The sequence below is a fragment of the Oncorhynchus kisutch genome, linkage group LG7, assembly GCF_002021735.2.
Source record: "Oncorhynchus kisutch isolate 150728-3 linkage group LG7, Okis_V2, whole genome shotgun sequence".
Lineage (NCBI taxonomy): Eukaryota > Metazoa > Chordata > Actinopteri > Salmoniformes > Salmonidae > Oncorhynchus > Oncorhynchus kisutch.
The window spans coordinates 9,973,820-9,992,449 of NC_034180.2; the positions used below are offsets into that span (position 1 = coordinate 9,973,820).

Below are 18,630 nucleotides of genomic sequence, written 5' to 3' on the forward strand. Positions count from 1 at the left end.
TAACTCTTCTGGCACATTGTGTGATGTTGAGCAGCACACATATGCGTGTTCATTGAAGTGGAATACATTTGTGTGTGTGCATTGGTCTGTGTTCATGCTCTCTTTCAGCCCCTCCGGGAGTCTTGGTGAATGAAAAAACAGAACCAACGTCTGGGAAGTAATTTACAGTAATTTGCTGGTCAGGGACAGCAGACACACAGTCTATTAAGAGAAAAGCCAAACTCCAGTACCCCTCTGAGCCAGGAGACAGACAGTCAATCTCCCTCACACTCACACTGCCAGCCTTGGCCTGGACTCAGGTAGTTTACAGAGACCCACTCTATGTGAGACTGGGCACTTAAGCTGCCCCTTGACTATGGCATGCATGTGTGTGTGTGAGTTGGGGTGATATTTTGAGTGTGTGCATGTGCAAGTTTAAGTGTGAGTGTGTGTGTGTGTGTGTGTGTGTGTGTGTGTGTGTGTGTGTGTGTGTGTGTGTGTGTGTGTGTGTGTGTGTGTGTGTGTGTGTGTGTGTGTGTGTGTGTGTGTGTGTGTGTGTGTGTGTGTGATTGTCTCTGGCACACCTAGTCTAAAAAGTTAGTAGAGGTGCTGACTGCTGACCAACAGCGAGTAAAGAAAGTCACACTCTATATAAGCTTCCAGTAATTTATTGGGTAAACCACAAACGTTTTGGCATCACTGTACCTTCTTCAGGGTAATGTCATGAATGTTTGAACCAGGTTATGTAGACAAACAGTGAAATTATATATATAGTGTGCGACTCTCTGTCACACCTAGTAACACATAATTAGTTACACACCAACTTTTAAATAGCACAAAAGAAAAACAAACTAGGCATTATTCCGAATCTGAACACATACAATGTAATATATTCTCCAAACAATAGATGTCGCTCGTTTGTTAAGTGATATTCGTTCTTACCTCGACGGGCACCGTACTCCCATGTTGTTTTCGTTTGTGTATGTTGTTAGCTAGTTTACCATAATCTGAAGATATGGCTGAATATTCAAAAGTGAAAACAACAAAACTTGTTTTGAAAGGACTGAACAATGGGTGCGTTTATTTCTCAACATCGAATTCTATATTTGTTTGTGTAGAATATGGCGAATCAAGCTGGCTAATAATGCTATCTAGCTAGCTATCATTCATTGACTGACCAGGCATGAACAGTTAGCTACTGGCTAATGTTAGCTAGCTAACTCTTTGCTATTTTCTTTTTTCCCCCCCGATTTCTAATTTGACCTTGCTAATGTTGATCCACAATTGTCTTGTAGAAAGAAGAAGAAGCACAAGGATAAGAAGAGAAAAAGAGATGATGCGCAAGATAAACCTGATATTGTTGGTATGTTGTTTGCTGGTCAATCTATGCAGCTAGCTAGATATGTAGCTAAATTGAAAAATGGTTATTATGATATTCCACAAAGTAGCAAACAACTATGTTTTATTTCTGCTTTCTAGGTGGATGGTGGTGTATTAGTGGCTTTGGGGAGATTTCAGGAACGGTTGCGATAGAGATGCAGACTAATTCCTACATCCATGCCCTGGATACTGGTCTGTTCACAGTTGGTGCACCACATCAAGGTAAGAAAGGAGTGTGTCTTTACCCACTCTTTCCTTTATAGTGCACCACATCTCATTAGAGCCACGTAGAGCTCTGGCCAAACGTAGTGCACAATAATATAGGGAGTAGGGTGTCATGTGTTTTGTCATTAATGCATGATGATGATGATGATGCACACAATTTGCTGTGTGCCATACTAGGTTGTTATGCTACTTGATTGGAAAGGGGGGAGTGTTTTGAGAGTCATTTTGCTTTTTGATACACCACTGTCGACAGGGTTCATTTTGAAGTGTTGGTGATGTGTGTGTGATCCTAAAATGTTATGCTTGACTAAGTGGTGTATGGGAGCGTTGTACTGCCTCAACCCAGAGGCTTTTGTGGTACAGTCCGTTAGGCTTTCACCTCTGCACCGCTTGAGTTAGGGGTCGAGTCCCTGTTACAGCTCTCACTCTCCTGCTCCACCTGTTACCAGGGAGCAGTGAGGGAGGTTTAACGTAGTGGAACTTTTGATTTGTTTACATACAGATTACTGTTTGAGACTTATGAAACACAAAGAGTTGGAGAGATTGCAAACCACGGGTGTCAAATAGTAGATGTCTGCACAATTCAAGACCTATGGGTAAAATCCTTTTGAATTCACTCACTTTTTGACAGCACCCCGTTTGATTTGAACTAAACTTTCCATACCTATTTGCCCATTGTAGAAGTGCTCAGAAAGTGAACACAAATCTTTGGGGTAGGGTTACTCATCACAAGACATGAACACTGAGTAGCCTTTAGTTTGACATTATTCATCACAGAAAAACTGAAAGAAATGCAGAATTTACATCATAAAAAAATTGCATAGAAAATAGCAAAAGAAAACATTCACTTGGATACATAATACATGGCATAAACATACTGCAGAACACTTGGATACATAATACATGGCATAAACATACTGCAGAACACTTGGATACATAATACATGGCATAAACATACTGCAGAACACTTGGATACATAATACATGGCATAAACATACTGCAGAACACTTGGATACATAATACATGGCATAATACATGGCATAAACATATTGCAGAACACTTGGATACATAATACATGGCATAAACATACTGCAGAACACTTGGATACATACACTACATGAGCAAAAGTATGTGGACACCTGCTTGTCGAACATCTCATTCCAAAGTCACGGGCATTAATATGGAGTTGGTGCCCCTCTTTGCTGCTACAACAGCCTCCACTCTTCTGGGAAGGCTTTCCACTAGACGTTGAAACATTGCTGCGGGGACTAATGCCGCAAGAGCATTAGTGAGGTCAGGCACTGATGTTGGGCGATTAGGCCTGGCTCGCAAAGATATTCGATGGGGTTGAGGTCAGGGCTCTCTGTGCAGGCCAGTCAAGTTCTTCCACACCGATCTCGACAAACCATTTCTGCAATGGACCTCGGTTTGTGCATGGGGGCATTGTCATGCTGAAACAGGAAACTGCCTTCCCCAAACTGTTGCCACAAAGTTGGAAGCACAGAATTGTCTAGCATGTCAATGCTGTAGCGTTAATATTTCCCTTCACTGGTACAAGGGGCCTAGCCCGAACCATGAATAACAGCCCCAGATCATTATTCTTCCTCCACCAAACTTTACAGTTGGCACTATGCATTGGGGCAGGTAGCATTCTCCTGGCATCTGCCAAACAGAGAGAGTCCAATGGCACCACTCCAGCCGACTCTTTGCATTGCGCATGGCTGCTCGGCCATGGAAACCCATTTTATTAGGACTGACGGGTTTTAGGGTTTTTACGCGCTACGTACTAGAGGTCGACCGATTTAATTAGGGACGATTTCAAGTTTTCATAACAATCGGTAATCTGCATTTTTGGACGCAGATTATGGCCGATTCCATTGCACTCCACGGGGAGACTGCGTGGCAGGCTGACCACCTGTTACGCGAGTTCAGCAAGGAGTCAAGGTAAGTTGCTAGCTAGCATTAAACGTATCTTATAAAAACAATCAATCTTAACATAATCACTAGTTAACTATACATGGTTGATGATATTACTAGTTTAACTAGCTTGTTCTGCATTGTAAATAATCAATGCGGTGCCCGTTAATTTATCATCGAATCACAGGCTACTTCGCCAAATGGGTGATGATTTAATAAGTGCATTCACGAAAAAAGCACTGTACCTACCTAACCATAAACATCAATGCCTTTTTTCAAATCAATACACAATTATACATTTTTTAAACCTGCATATTTAGTTAAAAGAAATTCATGTTAGCAGGCAATATTAACTAGGAAAAGGGTGTCACTTCTCTTGCGTTCTGTGCAAGCAGTCAGGGTATATGCAGCAGTTTGGGCCGCCTGGCTCGTTGCGAACTGTGTGAAGACCATTTCTTCCTAAGAAAGGCCGTAATTAATTTGCCAGAATTTTAAATAATTATTACAAAACATCGAAGGTTGTGCATTGTAACAAATATTTAGACTTATGGATGCCACCCGTTTTATAAAATACGTAACGGTTCTGTATTTCACTGAAAGAATAAACGTTTTGTTCTCGAAATTATTGTAATTACGGATTTGACCATATTAGTGATCTAAGGCTCGTATTTGTGTGTTTATTATATTATAATTAAGTCTATGATTTGATATTTGATAGAGCAGTTTAACTGAGCGGTGGTAGGCAGCAGCAGGCTCGTAAGCATTCTTTCAAACAGCTTGCTTGAATACAGCGATGTTTATGACTTCAAGCCTATCAACTCCCGATATTAGGCCGGAAATACGATAGTGCCTATAAAAACATCCAATATTCAAAGGTATATGAAATACAAATGGTATAGAGATAAATAGTCCTATAATTACTACAACCTACAAAACTTCTTAACTGAGAATATTGAAAACTCATGTTAAAAGGAACCAACAGCTTTCATATGTTTTCATGTTCTGAGCAAGGAGCTTAAACGTTAGCTTTTTTACATGGCACATATTGCACTTTTACTTTCTTCTCCAACACTGTGTTTTTGCATTATTTAAACCAAATTTAACATGTTTCATTATTTATTTGAGACGGAATCATTGTTTATGTATTTATTATATTAAGTTAAAATAAGTGTTCATTCAGTATTGTTGTAATTGTCATTATTACAAATGTATATTACAAATATCGGTATCGGCTTTTTTTGGTCCTCCAATAATCGGTATCTGCATTGAAAAATCATAATCGGTCGACCTCTACTACGCACTTCAGCATTTGGCGGTCCCGTTCTGTGAGTCTGTGTGGACTACCACTTCGCGGCTGAGCCATTGTTGCTCCTAGATGTTTCCACTTCACAATAACAGTACTTACAGTTGACTGGGGCAGCTCTAGCAAGGCAGAAATTTGATGAACTGACTTGTTGGAAAGGTGGCATCCTATGACAGTCACTAAGTCACTGAGCTCTTCAGTAAGGCCATTGTTTGTTTATGGACATTGCTTGGCTGTGTGCTCACTTTTATTTCTTCATATACACCTGTAAGCAACGGGTGTGGCTGAAATAGCAATATCCACAAATTTGAAGGTTTGTCCACATACTTTTGTATATGTAGTGTATTCCTGGACATTTTCTTTTGATGATGGAAAACTGAATTTAAAAAAAGATATTAGGTCTACTTTGAAAATATGTAAGAGCTAGAATTACAGGCGGACTACACCGCTCGCATCGCAAAATAAATTTAGAAATGTATATTATTCAATTATTGCATCCACACTGCTCGGGCAATCAAACGAGCGTCCAACGAGGGCTAAAATAGAAGTCAGTTCTATTTGTGACGCAGATCGCGCTGCAAGTCCTGCCTCTCCCATCTCCTCATTGGTTTATAGAAGCAGGTGCCCACATGCCATCTCCTCATTAGTTATATCCACGTGGGTGACTGAAAGACGAACGAGGTCAGTGGTGGTAATGCACCTAATTTATGAAACTTGCCAATTGCAATATAATGTCCGGAGAAGAAAAAGCCTAGTAGGAGGAGAGATGACTAGAAACGATTCGGTTGACCGTTTTATGTGTGGATTAATTGTCGGAGATGAGGACCTTGTGCATTTCAGGTAAAATAACAACTCAATGTTTATATCCCCGGACAAATTAGCTAGCAACAGCAAGCTAGCTAAATAGGACAGATTAGCTAGCAAGTGCAAGCTAGCTAGCTAAATTTCCATAAATGTTTTGATATTTTAACCTGTGTGTCGTGATACGTTTGGTGTGGGGGGACAAAATAAATTTGCGCATGCGCGCAGTTGGTTTGGGTTCCATGTTATTGTACAGTCTGACAGCAGTGGGTAGTGTGGTGTTTTTTAAATGTATAATACGGGCAGTAATACACGACAGTCTGTTTCTCTGAGCCTGGTGGTGCACTCACATCCCTTTATTAGATGGAGCAGATGTGTGTTTGAGTGTGCATGTACCTTGCCAGGTGCACTGCAGCCTGCTCTGCAGGGACTGGAGCTGTGGTTGGACTGCTCCACTTCTGGAGATGATCCTCAGGGCCCTCCTCTGCACCCTGTCCAGTTGGGCCTGCTGCTTTTTGTTGCATCCAACTAACAGCACTCCACTGTGTTCCAGACCAGTCCTCGACAGGGTAGTATAGACTGTGACCAGATCTTCAGGGGGTAGGCCATTTCTGTCAAGAACAGTCAAAAAGTGCAGGTGTTTTGAGGCCTCCCCTCACAGACTGCTCCACGTGTGTGTCACCACTGAGGTTAGAGTCTAGATGAAAATCAAGATACTTGGTTGTTGTTTCCACTGGTGCTTCCTGTCCTCCTGGGATGAATGGTACAGGTTGTGGAGGGTCTCTCTAAAAGCATGTCCGGATTTCCATAGACTTTTTCCCGGTCAGGAGCATGTTGTTGGATGTAGCCAACTCATCCAGCTGCTTTGCCTCCAAGCCCATGGAAGTGTCCTCCTGGATACTGGTTAGTGGTATATGGCTTGGGACAGCCCCACATCATCAGCATACCCAGTGTCACTGAAGACAACTTTTCAGGTGGACATGTGAAGGAGAAACGGATGTGGTGAGACCACGCCCTCTTGTGGCACACCGGAAGTGGCCTCTGACCGTGGGGCTACATTCGCCGTCATCCTTTACTTTCTTCCGCTGGTGTAGCTGTGGAACCAGGCCAGTAACCATGGACACAGTTAAATGTCAGCCAGATGTTGCAGGATCTTTGAGAGGGTAGTTGTGCAAGCTAACGCCGAAACACTTCTTAATCCCCTCGTTTCTGTAGAATTCCTAGCAACTCAGCTGCTGAAATCAACTGTGATTCAAGTGACTTTCATCAATGTTACCAACCAGGGTATCTCCAACTTGGGTGGTCTGCACAACTCAAAACAGGTTGGCCCACTAAACTAAAGGCATCTTCGTGCCTCAGAAAACTAATTGGAGCGTAGTTTCAATTGGAACTTGATTTGCCTATAATCATCATACATTATGGTTATAGTAAGGTTTGGTCTCTCAACTGGTAGCTTGAGCACACATTGTTTGAACTTAAATGGCTTAAGTCAAGGCGGTTCAACCATTTTAGATGGCAATGTCACTCAAGTTGTCAGAATAAGTCACTCTAAAATTACTGTAAATTCTTAAATGGTTTCACTTTGTTAAGCCTTGCAATTCAAACTAACAAGAGGAGAGAGAAAAAAATCTGAAGTGGTCCTGTTGATTGTTCCCTCTTATCAAGTAATTTTTTAAATGCAAGCCAGCCCAGCATGTCGCTTGCATTTACTTACATTGTCTGCATCAGGGCCTCTCGAGTGGCGCAGCGGTCGAAGGCAGTGCTAGAGGCGTCACTACAGATCCAGGTTCGATCCCGGGCTGTGTCGCAGTCGGCCGTGACCGGGAGACCCATGAGGCAGCGCACAATTGGCCCAGTGTCATCTGGGTTAGGGGAGTGTTTGGTCGACAGGGATGTCCTGTGGCGGCTGGGCGCATGCACGCTGACTTTGGTCGCCATCTGTACGGTGTTTCCTCCTACACATTGGTGCGGTTGGCTTCCGGGTTAAGCGAGCAGTTTGTCAAGAAGCAGTGTGGTCCGTACGGGAGTTGCAGCGATGGGACAAGACTCTAACTACCAATTGGATATCACGAAATTGGGGAGAAGAAATACATTTTTTAAATATATATATTTTTTGTCTGCAACGGATTCTGTAATCCGGCATTATAGGCAGAGTAAATGGAGCTGGAAATTGTCAGGAATGAGTGAATCCCATAAGAGAATGGAAGAAGATCCTAGTTCTCTCATGTTCCATTCTATTCTAATACGAAGAGAGCAAACCTTAAGAGCTGTAATGGACATTGCGTTCCATTAGCGTCGATAGCCTGGCAAAGCGGCAGGCAATTTTTAGTGTCATTAATTTGTGGAGAATAAGGGGGGGAACTCCCTAATTGTTTCCTCCATTTTCTTGCTTTTTCGAAGACCGCCGCATTCGATGGCTGCCTGCGTGAAGTACCAAGCGTTTTGAAATCAAAACCAATTTTGTCCTAAACGGTATACGATTTAGTGGCGTTTTCGTTCTAAATCAATTTGAAATCACACTCTGAGAGAGTGGACATGTAAAATGAAAGGGAGAACTGAACTACTATGTTGTTCCAGAAGCTATTAGGACATTCATTTCTGCACAGCTTGCCGGGTAATGGTTTAGAGAGGAAGCTGGAATTGCTCCTCCACACACACACACACACACACACCAGGCATTAATCCATTTCTTTGTCCTCTCAAGCATGTTATTGGATATCATCAATATGAATCCGGTGCTAGCTACGATTTATGGTGCCCATCCACTTGCAGACAATGAAATCATTTACATGGAGGAAATGTATTGCACAGCTCTGTGATGGGTTAGAATGCAACAAGGTAACAGGCAAAGATCCACATGAGTATCATTGAACTAATGTCATTGTGATTCCTTGCCTCTTAAATGGATAGTTTTGCAGCACAACTTTTAAATTGGTCACGTGTTTTCATACCACCAAATGGAATTGTGTCTGGGGTCCACGATAGATGGCATCTGTTGCGAGTATCCGGACCCACATGGTAGGCTAACGTGAAAACAGTAATCTAAAATCTAAAATGAACGGGAAAGATCAGCACAAACCATTTCATTTCGATAGTATGTTTACCGTTCCAAGTTGGCGTGCATGACAAGTTAGAGGGACATTGCCAACGTGTGCTGGAATCACATCTTTGAATCAAAGGCTCACAGACAACATGCTTCATCTCCCCACAGTTAGCCCCACTGACTAGCAGGCCAGAGCCCCATTACACCAGACCCTGAGCCTCAGGCAAAAGGACTTGACTTGGGGGTGGAACACCTAACCTAACTAGCCAAGCTAGACTAAATGGGAGTTTCCAGGCAAAGATTCTCTGCCCTAAGGCGAGACATGTTTAAGAAATGTTCAATAAAACCCCCCATCCACCCTCTGAAGACAGAAACGCAGACCTGGGATTCAGCTCACGTTTTTTTTATTGAAGAGGGAGAAAGAGGGGAAAATGCGCCAGGAGATAAAAACATCAACCATTCCTATTCCCTTGGTGAGGCTCTAACTCGGGAGGCAGGCACATTTTAAATGAGATGAAAGAGAAATAGAGTTACAAGGAGAGAGAGAGAGATGATGTTTCTGCACTTTTATGGGATTTTCAGTAAGAAGGAAACCCATCTAGAATAGTTTAGCCCTCTCAAGCTGAGAAAAGCCCTAGAGGTGCTTAGTCACTGGATTCAGGAGTTGTGAATGCCCTCTGAGTAAACTCAAGGGTCACAGGGAGCTGTATGCCTGCTTTAGGGGATGAAATATGATTAGACTATAACCTGTCTATCTGACTATTGTGGTCTGAGAAACATGGAGGTATGTGAGCCTAGGGATTTTATTCGCTATCCGAATGCCCAAATGATTGCACACAGCGGTGTGGTTTCCCAATATGCATCAATCTGTCCTTGAAATTGACAGACTTTCCCCTCTTTAACTTTCCCTAATGTTGTGAGAACCTGTGATGGTCACATCCTTACGGAGTGTTTCTCTGTATGATTACCTAGCTTCCTTTCATCAGTGCCACTGATCTGTCAGGGCTCCCAAGTGGCTCAGCGGTCTAAGGCACTGCGTCTCAGTGCAAGAGGCGTCAATATAGTACCTGGTTCAAATCCAGGCTGTATCACATCCCGCGGTGATTGGGAGTCCCATCGGGCGGCGCACAATTGGCCCAGTGTTGTCCAGGTTTGGCCGGAGTAGGCCGTCATTGTAAATAAGAATTTGTTCTTAACTGACTTGCCTAGTTAAACAAATAAAGGTTATATTTAGAGAAAAACATGATAGGTCAAAGCAATAGGGTAGCAATCCATCCAGAACTTTTATCCATCACTGATGAGAAAGGACACTAGGACATGAAGCTATATTGGGCAGTAATATTTGACATGTAAATATTCAGTATATTATACATCACATGCTAAGCAATTAGCCTATTAAAATGTTTCTGACTCCATAAAGATAATGAATATATACAAGCAAGCATTAGGCAATATTCCAAGCATATAGATCATAAGGTTAAAAGTCTAGAAGTCTAGGAAATGAGAATTGATCATACAACTTTCCTCCATGGACTGGATACAGGATAAGAGGGAGAACAAAGGCATTTAATTCCATTTATAACATCTGAAGGTGTAACCTTTCAACCCAAAAACCAACCACCGTTAACCAATCAAACGTTACCAAGAATACCACACCCCCATGCCCAATCTCCACAGTGTCACATTTAAAAAAAGGCTTGTGTGGGGGGGGGGGGGGAGACCAACGTAAATAAGACAGAGGACCATAAAACCTTTTTGGATATAGTAATTCAGAGTTCACCTTATACAAGATACATCCATATAGTTAGCATCAGAGTTATCCTCAGTGAACAGGTTTCAGATAGAATAATGCTTTAATATCTATGTTTGGTATCTATCACTCATTTTAATGTCAGTCCTCTGGATACTGTAACAGATATACATTTTGGCCCCTTAGAGGGAGAAGGGCTGACTTGTCCTTGAGAATTGTCCTTTGTTCCTGGACAATTTGCCATGCAGCTCCAGGTGACAGAGAACACAAATTAGGGCCGAGCCTACAAAGCCAGAGAAGAGTTTTGGAACTCAGGATAAGGATTGCCTGTAATTTTACATCGGTCAGGGTGGGTTTAATCTCGTGTGGATGGACTACGATGACTAACGAGCAATAGTAGTCCCGGTGCTTTGGTTTTCTGTCGCTGGTTATTTGGCCAGATCAGGATTGTGTGACGCCGGTGCTTAAATTGGGGCGGGGAATTTCAAGAAATGATTACAGGTGGAACAATTTCTGAAAGGGTGGATGGAGCCTTTAGCTGAGAGTTTCCGTTTAAGGGGTTGGAGACTTCTCTAGTCTTATAGTATCTGTTCTCATACATCTCACCCCAGAACCTAATCGAGCATCTGGCGGAATTACGCAAGATTTGAGGTCTGGGTTTCTGAGATTAGGGTCGGTGTAGGTGATCAATAGCACCCAACAGCAACGTCGTGTAGCCCGAGGTTGTATGTTTATAAATGACCATGAAGCATTAGTAAAACATGAAGGCTCTACGTCAGTACGTCTCAAGGGTAGACCTGCTGCTTGAGGAAATTATGCCAATTGTCTGTTTTCAGAATGACACACCGTGATCAAAATGCATTGTATTGGCACCACTGCGACAGATTTTTTGTTTTTCTTTCTCAAGATCACGAACCTGGCGAGAGAACGTCAGAAATGCTAATCGTATACAACGTCTCGACACTCTGTTAAGTCGGCAGAGCCATGCTCCCAAATGTTTGAAGTGATAGTAAAGAGTCATCTTGTTTTTAATCCTCATTAAACCAAAACGAAGGCTCCTCTGGGATGATAAAGAGTGAATGCTCTGATTTTAGAATATCAAAAAGTGATTTGTGACTCTTTGATATTTGCAGAGGACGAAGGGCCAGACCCCCCGGAGCAATTCACTGCCATCAAGTTGTCAGACTCTAGGTGCGTATGAAAGGAGTAAATATCACCTACGCACATTTTATGTTGACTTCCTCTCCCCCCAAATCTGAATGGAATGTATCCTGGTGAGTTATAATAGACTTTGGAAGAACACTTACAGTCTCTGCAGGTATACAATTTTGTAAATACAAAATTGGATTTTAATTACAACGTTATAAAGGAACTTAGCTTCTGTTGTTCAAATGATCTTTGAATAGACTTTGGAAAAGTTGTTAGACACTCAAATCAACTTGCCATTATCCAGGAATTAATTTTGTTCTCCTGTGTTCCCCCCCAGGGTAGCCCTGAAGTCTGGCTATGGGAAGTATCTAGGGATCACCTCGGAGGGGGTCGTGGTGGGGCGTTCCGACGCCATCGGCTCCCGGGAACAGTGGGAACCTGTTTTCCAGGAAGTGAGTGAAGCAACTGCCAGTCAAAAAAAACGTCAAAGTCAATGCATACAAAGACTGTGATATAATGCCATATCATATAGAATTTGTTGCATTGTAACCCTAGATATAGATAAGGCTCGTTTTCCTCACAGCTTGTTGCTTTGTTGATGCGCATCGGAGAGAAAGCTTGACGCTCTCTGCATATAATTGAGCTTTTACCTCGCAAATGGTGTATCAGCATGAGGTGAAACTCATCTGTCAACTAATCTCTTCATTTCATTTCTGTTTTGTCTTCCATTTTTTTTCCAAGGGCAAAATGGCTCTCATGGCAGCAAATAGCTGTTTCATCTCCTACAGTGAAAGTGGGGACATTGAGGCCAAGAGCAAGTTGGCGGGGGAAGACGAGATGGTTAAGGTGATGTATATATTTCACAAGGTCACTCCATAATCCCCCCCCAATCTATAATATAGAAATTACATCACCATCGGGGAGTCTGAAGTTGGTGACAGAATGAAAAAACAAAATGTCTCTGAACATAGGGGGGAGCCAGGATATTGCTATTCAACATGCAACTGTTTTGTGTTTTCCCCCTCTCTCCTTCTGCCTCTCTAAATGGTGATGAACAGATCCGGTCATGCGCGGAGAGGGAGGTCAAGCGGAACGACGACATTGCCGACGAGGACAGGGGCAATGTGAAGAACTGCGAGCTCAACTACGTGTATGTACCGTCTGTCTACCTATGTCACAGTGGCAGCAACATTTGCAGCGGTAATCATACAAGGTGGTGATTCCATGCCCTATATTCTAGAGAGGTTGTAACCCCTGTTGTACGGCTGGTCTTGTCCAAATGAACTTAATTCATGGTAAAGGTATAGGAAATGCAATGGCCTGCCCTATATCATGACAAACAATGTTTTATGCATTTATGAAAAACTTGAAGACAGACCTTTGTCAGATATGCCCAACAAGGATCAACATTGAACTGTAACCTAAATTACAGTGCAGTACTGAAATTATACCATATACCGGTTCAGTAATGCATGCATCACAGTTAAAGGAAAACTCCACCCAAAAACTATCTTTTGGTATTTGTTTAATTCGTCTATTGTTAATATAGTCCCAAAATCTTATCAGATTTAAGATATGTAACTTTCAAAATCAGAAATACAGCCGGTGTGATTCATTTTGCATCATATGATGCAAACTACAAGATTCTGGCTGCATATAAACTTCATTTTCAGCAAACTTAACATGTGTAAATATTTGTATGAACATAAGATTCAACAACTGAAGCATAAACTGAACAAATTCCACAGACATGTGACTAACAGAAATTCAATAATGTGTTCCTGAACAAAGGGGGGGGGGGGGGTCAAAAGTAACAGTCAGTATCTGGTGTGGCCACCAGCTGCATTAAGTACTGCAGTGCATCTCTTCCTCATGGACTGCACCAGATTTGCCAGTTCTTGCTGTGAGATGTTACCCCACTCTTCCACCAAGGAACCTGCAAGTTCCCCGACATTTCTGGGGTGAATGGCCCTAGCCCTCACCCTCCGATCCAACAGGTCCCAGACATGCTCAATGGGATTGAGATCCGGGCTCTACGCTGGCCATGGCAGAACGCTGGCATTCCTGTCTTGCAGGAAATCACGTACAGAACAGGCAGTATGTCTGGTGGCATTGTCATGCTGAAGGGTCATGTCAGGATGAGCCTGCAGGAAGGGTACCACATGAGTGAGGAGGATGTCTTCCCTGTAATGCACAGTGTTGAGATTTCCTGCAATGACAACAAGCTCAGTCCGATGATGCTGTGACACACCACCCCAGACCATGACGGACCCTCCACCTCCAAATTGATCCCGCTCCAGAGTACAGGCCTCGATGTAACGCTCATTCCTTCGACGATAAACGTGAATCCGACCATCGCCCCTGGTGAGACAAAACTGCGACTCGTCAGTGAACAGCACATTTTGCCAGTCCTGTCTGGTACAGCGACAGTCGGTTTGTGCCCATAGGCGACATTGTTGCCGGTGAGGACCTGCCTTACAACATGCCTACAAGCCCTCAGTCCAGCCTCTCTCAGCCTATTGTGGACAGTCTGAGCACTGATGGAGGAATTGTGCGTTCCTGGTGTAACTTGTGTAGTTGTTGTTGCCATCCTGTACCTGTCCCGCAGGTGTGATGTTTGGATGTACTGATCCTGTGCATGTGTTGTTATACGTGGTCTGCCACTGCGAAGACGATCAGCTGTCCGTCCTGTCTCCTTGTAGCGCTGTCTTAGGCGTCTCACAGTATGAACATTGCAATTTATTGCCCTGGCCACATCTGCAGTACTCATGCCTCCTTGCAGCATGCCTAAGGCACGTTCACGCAGATGAGCAGGGACCTGGGCATCTTTCTTTTGGTGTTTTTCAGAGTCCGTAGAAAGGCCTCTTTAGTGTCCTACGTTTTCATTTCTGTGACCTTAATTACCCACCGTCTGTAAGCTGTTAGTGTCTTAACCTCTCTGGGATATGTGGGACAGTAGCGTCCCACCTCGCCAACAGCCAGTGAAAGTGCAGGGTGCCAAATTCAAAACAACAAAAATCTCATAATTTAAAATTCCTCAAGCATACAAGTATTTTACACCATTTTAAAGATAGAATTCTCGTTAATCCAGCCACGGTGTCTGATTTCAAAAAGGCTTTACAGCGAAAGCACCACAAACGATTGTTAGGTCAGCACCAAGTCACAGAAAAACACAGCCATTTTTCCAGCTAAAGAGAGGAGTCACAAAAAGCACAAATAAAGCAAATTAAATCTCTAACCTTTGATGATCTTCATCAGAAGACACTCATAGGACTTCATGTTACACAATACATTAATGTTTTGTTTGCTAAAGTGCATATTTATTTTCCAGCCGAAAGTCAGACGTAAGGTTCAAAATAATGTTTTGTTTTTATCATAAATCTTCAATAATGTAGGCCTCCTGGATGGCGCAGTGGTGAAGTGCGCTGTACTGCAGCGCCAGCTGTGCCACCAGAGACTCTGGGTTCGCGCCCAGGCTCTGTCGTAACAGGCCGCAACCGGGAGTTCCGTGGGGCGACGCACAATTGGCATAGCGTTGTCCGGGTTAGGGAGGGTTTGGCCGGTAGGGATATCCTTGTCTCATCGCGCACCAGCGACTCCTGTGGCGGGACGGGCGCAGTGCACGCTAACCAAGGTTTCCAGGTGCACGGTGTTTCCTCCGACACATTGGTGCGGCTGGCTTCCGGGTTGGATGCACGCTGTGTTAAGAAGCAGTGCGGCTTGGTTGGGTTGTGTATCGGAGGATGCATGACTTTCAACCTTCGTCTCTCCCGAGCCCGTACGAGAGTTGTAGCGATGAGACAAGATAGTAGCTACTAACAATTGGATAACACGAAATTGGGGAGAAAAAGGGGGTAAAATTCCAAAAATAAATAAATCTTCCAACCGGAGAATTCCATTGTCTGTAGGAAAACAACGGAACGAGAGCTAACTCTCGTGACCGCGCCTCACGAGCCTGTGGCACTCTGCCAGACACCTGGCTCATTCGCCTCTCATTCGACCCCCCATTTCACAGTAGAAGCCTCAAACAAAGTTCGAAAGAATGTTGACATCTAGTGGAAGCCCTAGGAAGTGCAATATGACCCCATTTACACTGTATATTGGAATGGCAAAGAGTTGAAAAACTACAAACCTCAGATTTCCCACTTCCTGGTTGGATCTTTCTCAGGTTTTTGCCTGCCATATGAGTTATGTTATACTCACAGACATCATTCAAACAGTTTTAGAAACTTCAGTGTTTTCTTCTATCCAATACTACTAATAATATGCATATATTAGCATCTGGGACAGAGTAGCAGGCAGTTTACTCTGCGCACCTTATTCATCCAAGCTACTCAATACTGCCCCCCTGTCACCAAGAAGTTAATGAAGTTCCACAGGTGCATGTTCATTAATTGTTTATGGTTCATTGAACAAGCATGGGAAACGGTGTTTAAACCCTTTACAATGAAAATCTGTGAAGTCATTTGGATTACAAATTATCTTTGAAAGACAGGGTACTGAAAAAGGGAAGGTATTTTTTTGTTGTTGCTGAGTTTGTATTTTTGACAAGCAAAACATTTTGGGGTGGAATTTTCCTTTAAACTTCACCTACTAGTTCTCATAGTGGTGGGTGAAGTATTTTATGTAGGAAAGACAGCCAGGAAGTTGGAGGGGTTGAACACTGTGACCTTCCGTAGACAGACAGTGATTTCCCTCCAGTTTTCACCTGACAACCTTCCGCTCCGGCAAGATTTTGACAACTAAATCACAGGCCCGGCTGCGCGAGGAGAAGGTGGGGGAAGCATAGGGGCGCCACTTCATCAATCCCACTCCCTTAAAAGGCTGATTGAAGGGCCAAAGCTGCGGGGATGGAAACGAGAACGGAACGCCGCTGCCGCTTTTACGGCCTGCGGCGGCCCATTAAGTTCTGAGGGCTAAGCGTGAACAAGACTGTCATTGTGTTCCGTTTCTCCTCTTCCCCTTTCAACTTCGTTTTCCGTTTTTTTTTTTTTTATCTTCCCCCCCTCTCTCCTTCGTTTTTTTTTATTTTGGAGGAAAACACGGGGGAGATGGACTCATCATGTTGACGTGACGATAATGGCTGCTCTTGAGCTCATCATCGTGATGTAGTGCTTAGCATCCCTGAGCGTGTTGCATGAACCGAGCACTGCCCGTGAATCATAAACCAATGACAGACTGTAACCACGGCTAGAGGGCCTAAATGTCATTAGCGCGCCTTGTAAAAATCTATACGTTTGTTTGCGGCCCTGTTGCACTCTGTTTCTACTTTCAGGACTGTTTACTTCAATGGAAATAGCACACTCGTAAGTCGCTATATACACATTTGTCATTGATAATGGTAGTCGGGTTTAGAGAGTGCAATGTTTATATTCTCTGACATTGCTCGTTCTAATATTTCTTAATTATTTTATTTGGGGGATTTGAGTGTGTTTTGTTTTGTATCGTTATGTATTACTGTGCTGTTGGAGTTAGGAACATAAGCATTTCACTACACTTGTGATTACATCTGTACACGACCAATAACATTTTATTTGATTTTTGTTCACTGACGCTATTCTTTGTGTTTGATAGTGGTGTGACTGGTCCTTCTGTGTCTTATCATGATACTTTGTATGATAACTGCGTGTGCAATTAGTCTCACTGAACACGGATTTCTGATATTACAGAAAGAAGTTCCAGAGTTTCCAGGACAGGCGGCTGAGGGTGAACGAGGAGGACAGCACCACACTGAAGATGGCCCGGAAAGACGGGAAGTTCCACGAAGAGCTGTTAGACAGGTGGGAGAACATCTTCATAAAGAGGCAAATCCTAAACTCATTTTCATTTAGTCTCCCATTGACATCAATATATGAATGACATTTTATTTCAGTGGCTGTAGCTGCCCCAAACGAAACAACAACACACAAACTGGTTTTAATGATCAACACATTCAAATTTCCTTTACAAGAAAATCACTCTGGAGCTGGTCCAAATGACTGTTGACTTGTCACATGATAGCTATTTACATTGTCTGGTGGATAGTGGTGATGTAAGGACTAAAAATAACCACTTGTGACTTTTTTTCATTTTTTATTTTTTTTCACAGGAGAGCCAAGATGAAAGCAGACCGATACTGCAAGTGAAGATACAAGAGTTTATGGATTGTCCACTCGTCTTTGAATTCCTTGTGTTAAAATCAAAAAGGGTTTCATTTTTTATCATGAATAAATGTTATTTGGGTAAGAGAAAGTCATTTGTGGGATTGTGTAATTTCAATCCCTAAACCCCTTCCCTAGCTGGCTGCTCAGAAGACCGATTAGCTTGTTTCACTGGGTTTCCCTGTGCGTTATCTCTCAGATAATAAACTGCAGTTGTGGTTACGGTGAGCTGGATTGTATTTCCTGTAAATCATTGCCAACATGCCTACCACCACTATCTTTGTTTTGCCCAGATCAGCTGACCTGTCAGATGTTTGGGACAGTCCATTGATGTTTGTTTATTAGGGAATACTGTCGGAAAGAGGGGGGTAAGTTGAGCCAGTCTTTGCTTACAGCATCACTCCGTCAAGGGAAATATAGTATTCTTTCTAGCAAAGAAATCTACATATTTCAGGATGTTGTGTATCCCTGCAAATAATCCAAATTCATGTGACCATTTTTAGTTTTGAAAACAGCTTATCTTGGCACAACTTACCCCTGATATGTGGTAAACTGAGCCGCAGGGCAAGATAAGTTAACCTCTATGGAATCGGTATCCCCCCGCGTCCAATTTACAGTAGCTATTACAGTGAAATAATACCATGCTATTGTTTGAGGAGAGTGCACAATTATGAATTTAAATGTATTAATAAACCAATTAGGCACATTTTGGGCAGTCTTGATACATTTAACAGATATGCACTGGTTATATTGGATCAGTCGTCTAAAACTTTGCACATACACTGCTGCCATCTAGTTGCCAAAATCTAAATTGTGCCTGGGCTGGAATAATAGATTCTAGCCTTTCAAAGATGATGGTACAAAAAAAAATGCATGCTTTTTTCTTTCTTTTAGCAGATCAAATGTGTTATTCTCCTACATTAATTTCACATTTACACAAACG

General features: G+C 42.8%; 1 protein-coding gene across 2 annotated transcripts; it reads left to right on the forward strand.

The window, feature by feature from the left end:
• Nucleotides 1-884: 884 nt before the first annotated feature.
• LOC109894164 (protein FRG1) lies at nucleotides 885-17,919 on the forward strand. 2 transcript variants are annotated; one of them, XM_020487422.2, is made up of 9 exons: nucleotides 885-1,053; nucleotides 1,275-1,342; nucleotides 1,459-1,581; nucleotides 11,532-11,589; nucleotides 11,885-11,999; nucleotides 12,289-12,393; nucleotides 12,606-12,697; nucleotides 17,217-17,327; nucleotides 17,636-17,919. In XM_020487422.2, the coding sequence occupies exons 1-9, from the start codon at nucleotides 995-997 to the stop codon at nucleotides 17,670-17,672; spliced, it is 768 nt and encodes a 255-aa protein (XP_020343011.1). In that variant the 5' UTR covers nucleotides 885-994; the 3' UTR covers nucleotides 17,673-17,919. The 2 variants fall into 2 exon arrangements, with proteins under 2 accessions (XP_020343011.1, XP_020343012.1); XM_020487423.2 differs by lacking the exon at nucleotides 1,275-1,342 and having other exon boundaries at nucleotides 917-1,053.
• Nucleotides 17,920-18,630: the final 711 nt, after the last annotated feature.

Coding starts and splice junctions, on each gene's coding strand:
- LOC109894164 (XM_020487422.2), top strand. CDS start 995: ATGGCTGAATATTCAAAAGTGAAAACAACAAAACTTGTTTTGAAAGGA. Junction 12,000..12,288: donor GGGAACCTGTTTTCCAGGAA/GTGAGTGAAGCA, acceptor TTTTTTTCCAAG/GGCAAAATGGCTCTCATGGC. Junction 12,698..17,216: donor AACTGCGAGCTCAACTACGT/GTATGTACCGTC, acceptor CTGATATTACAG/AAAGAAGTTCCAGAGTTTCC.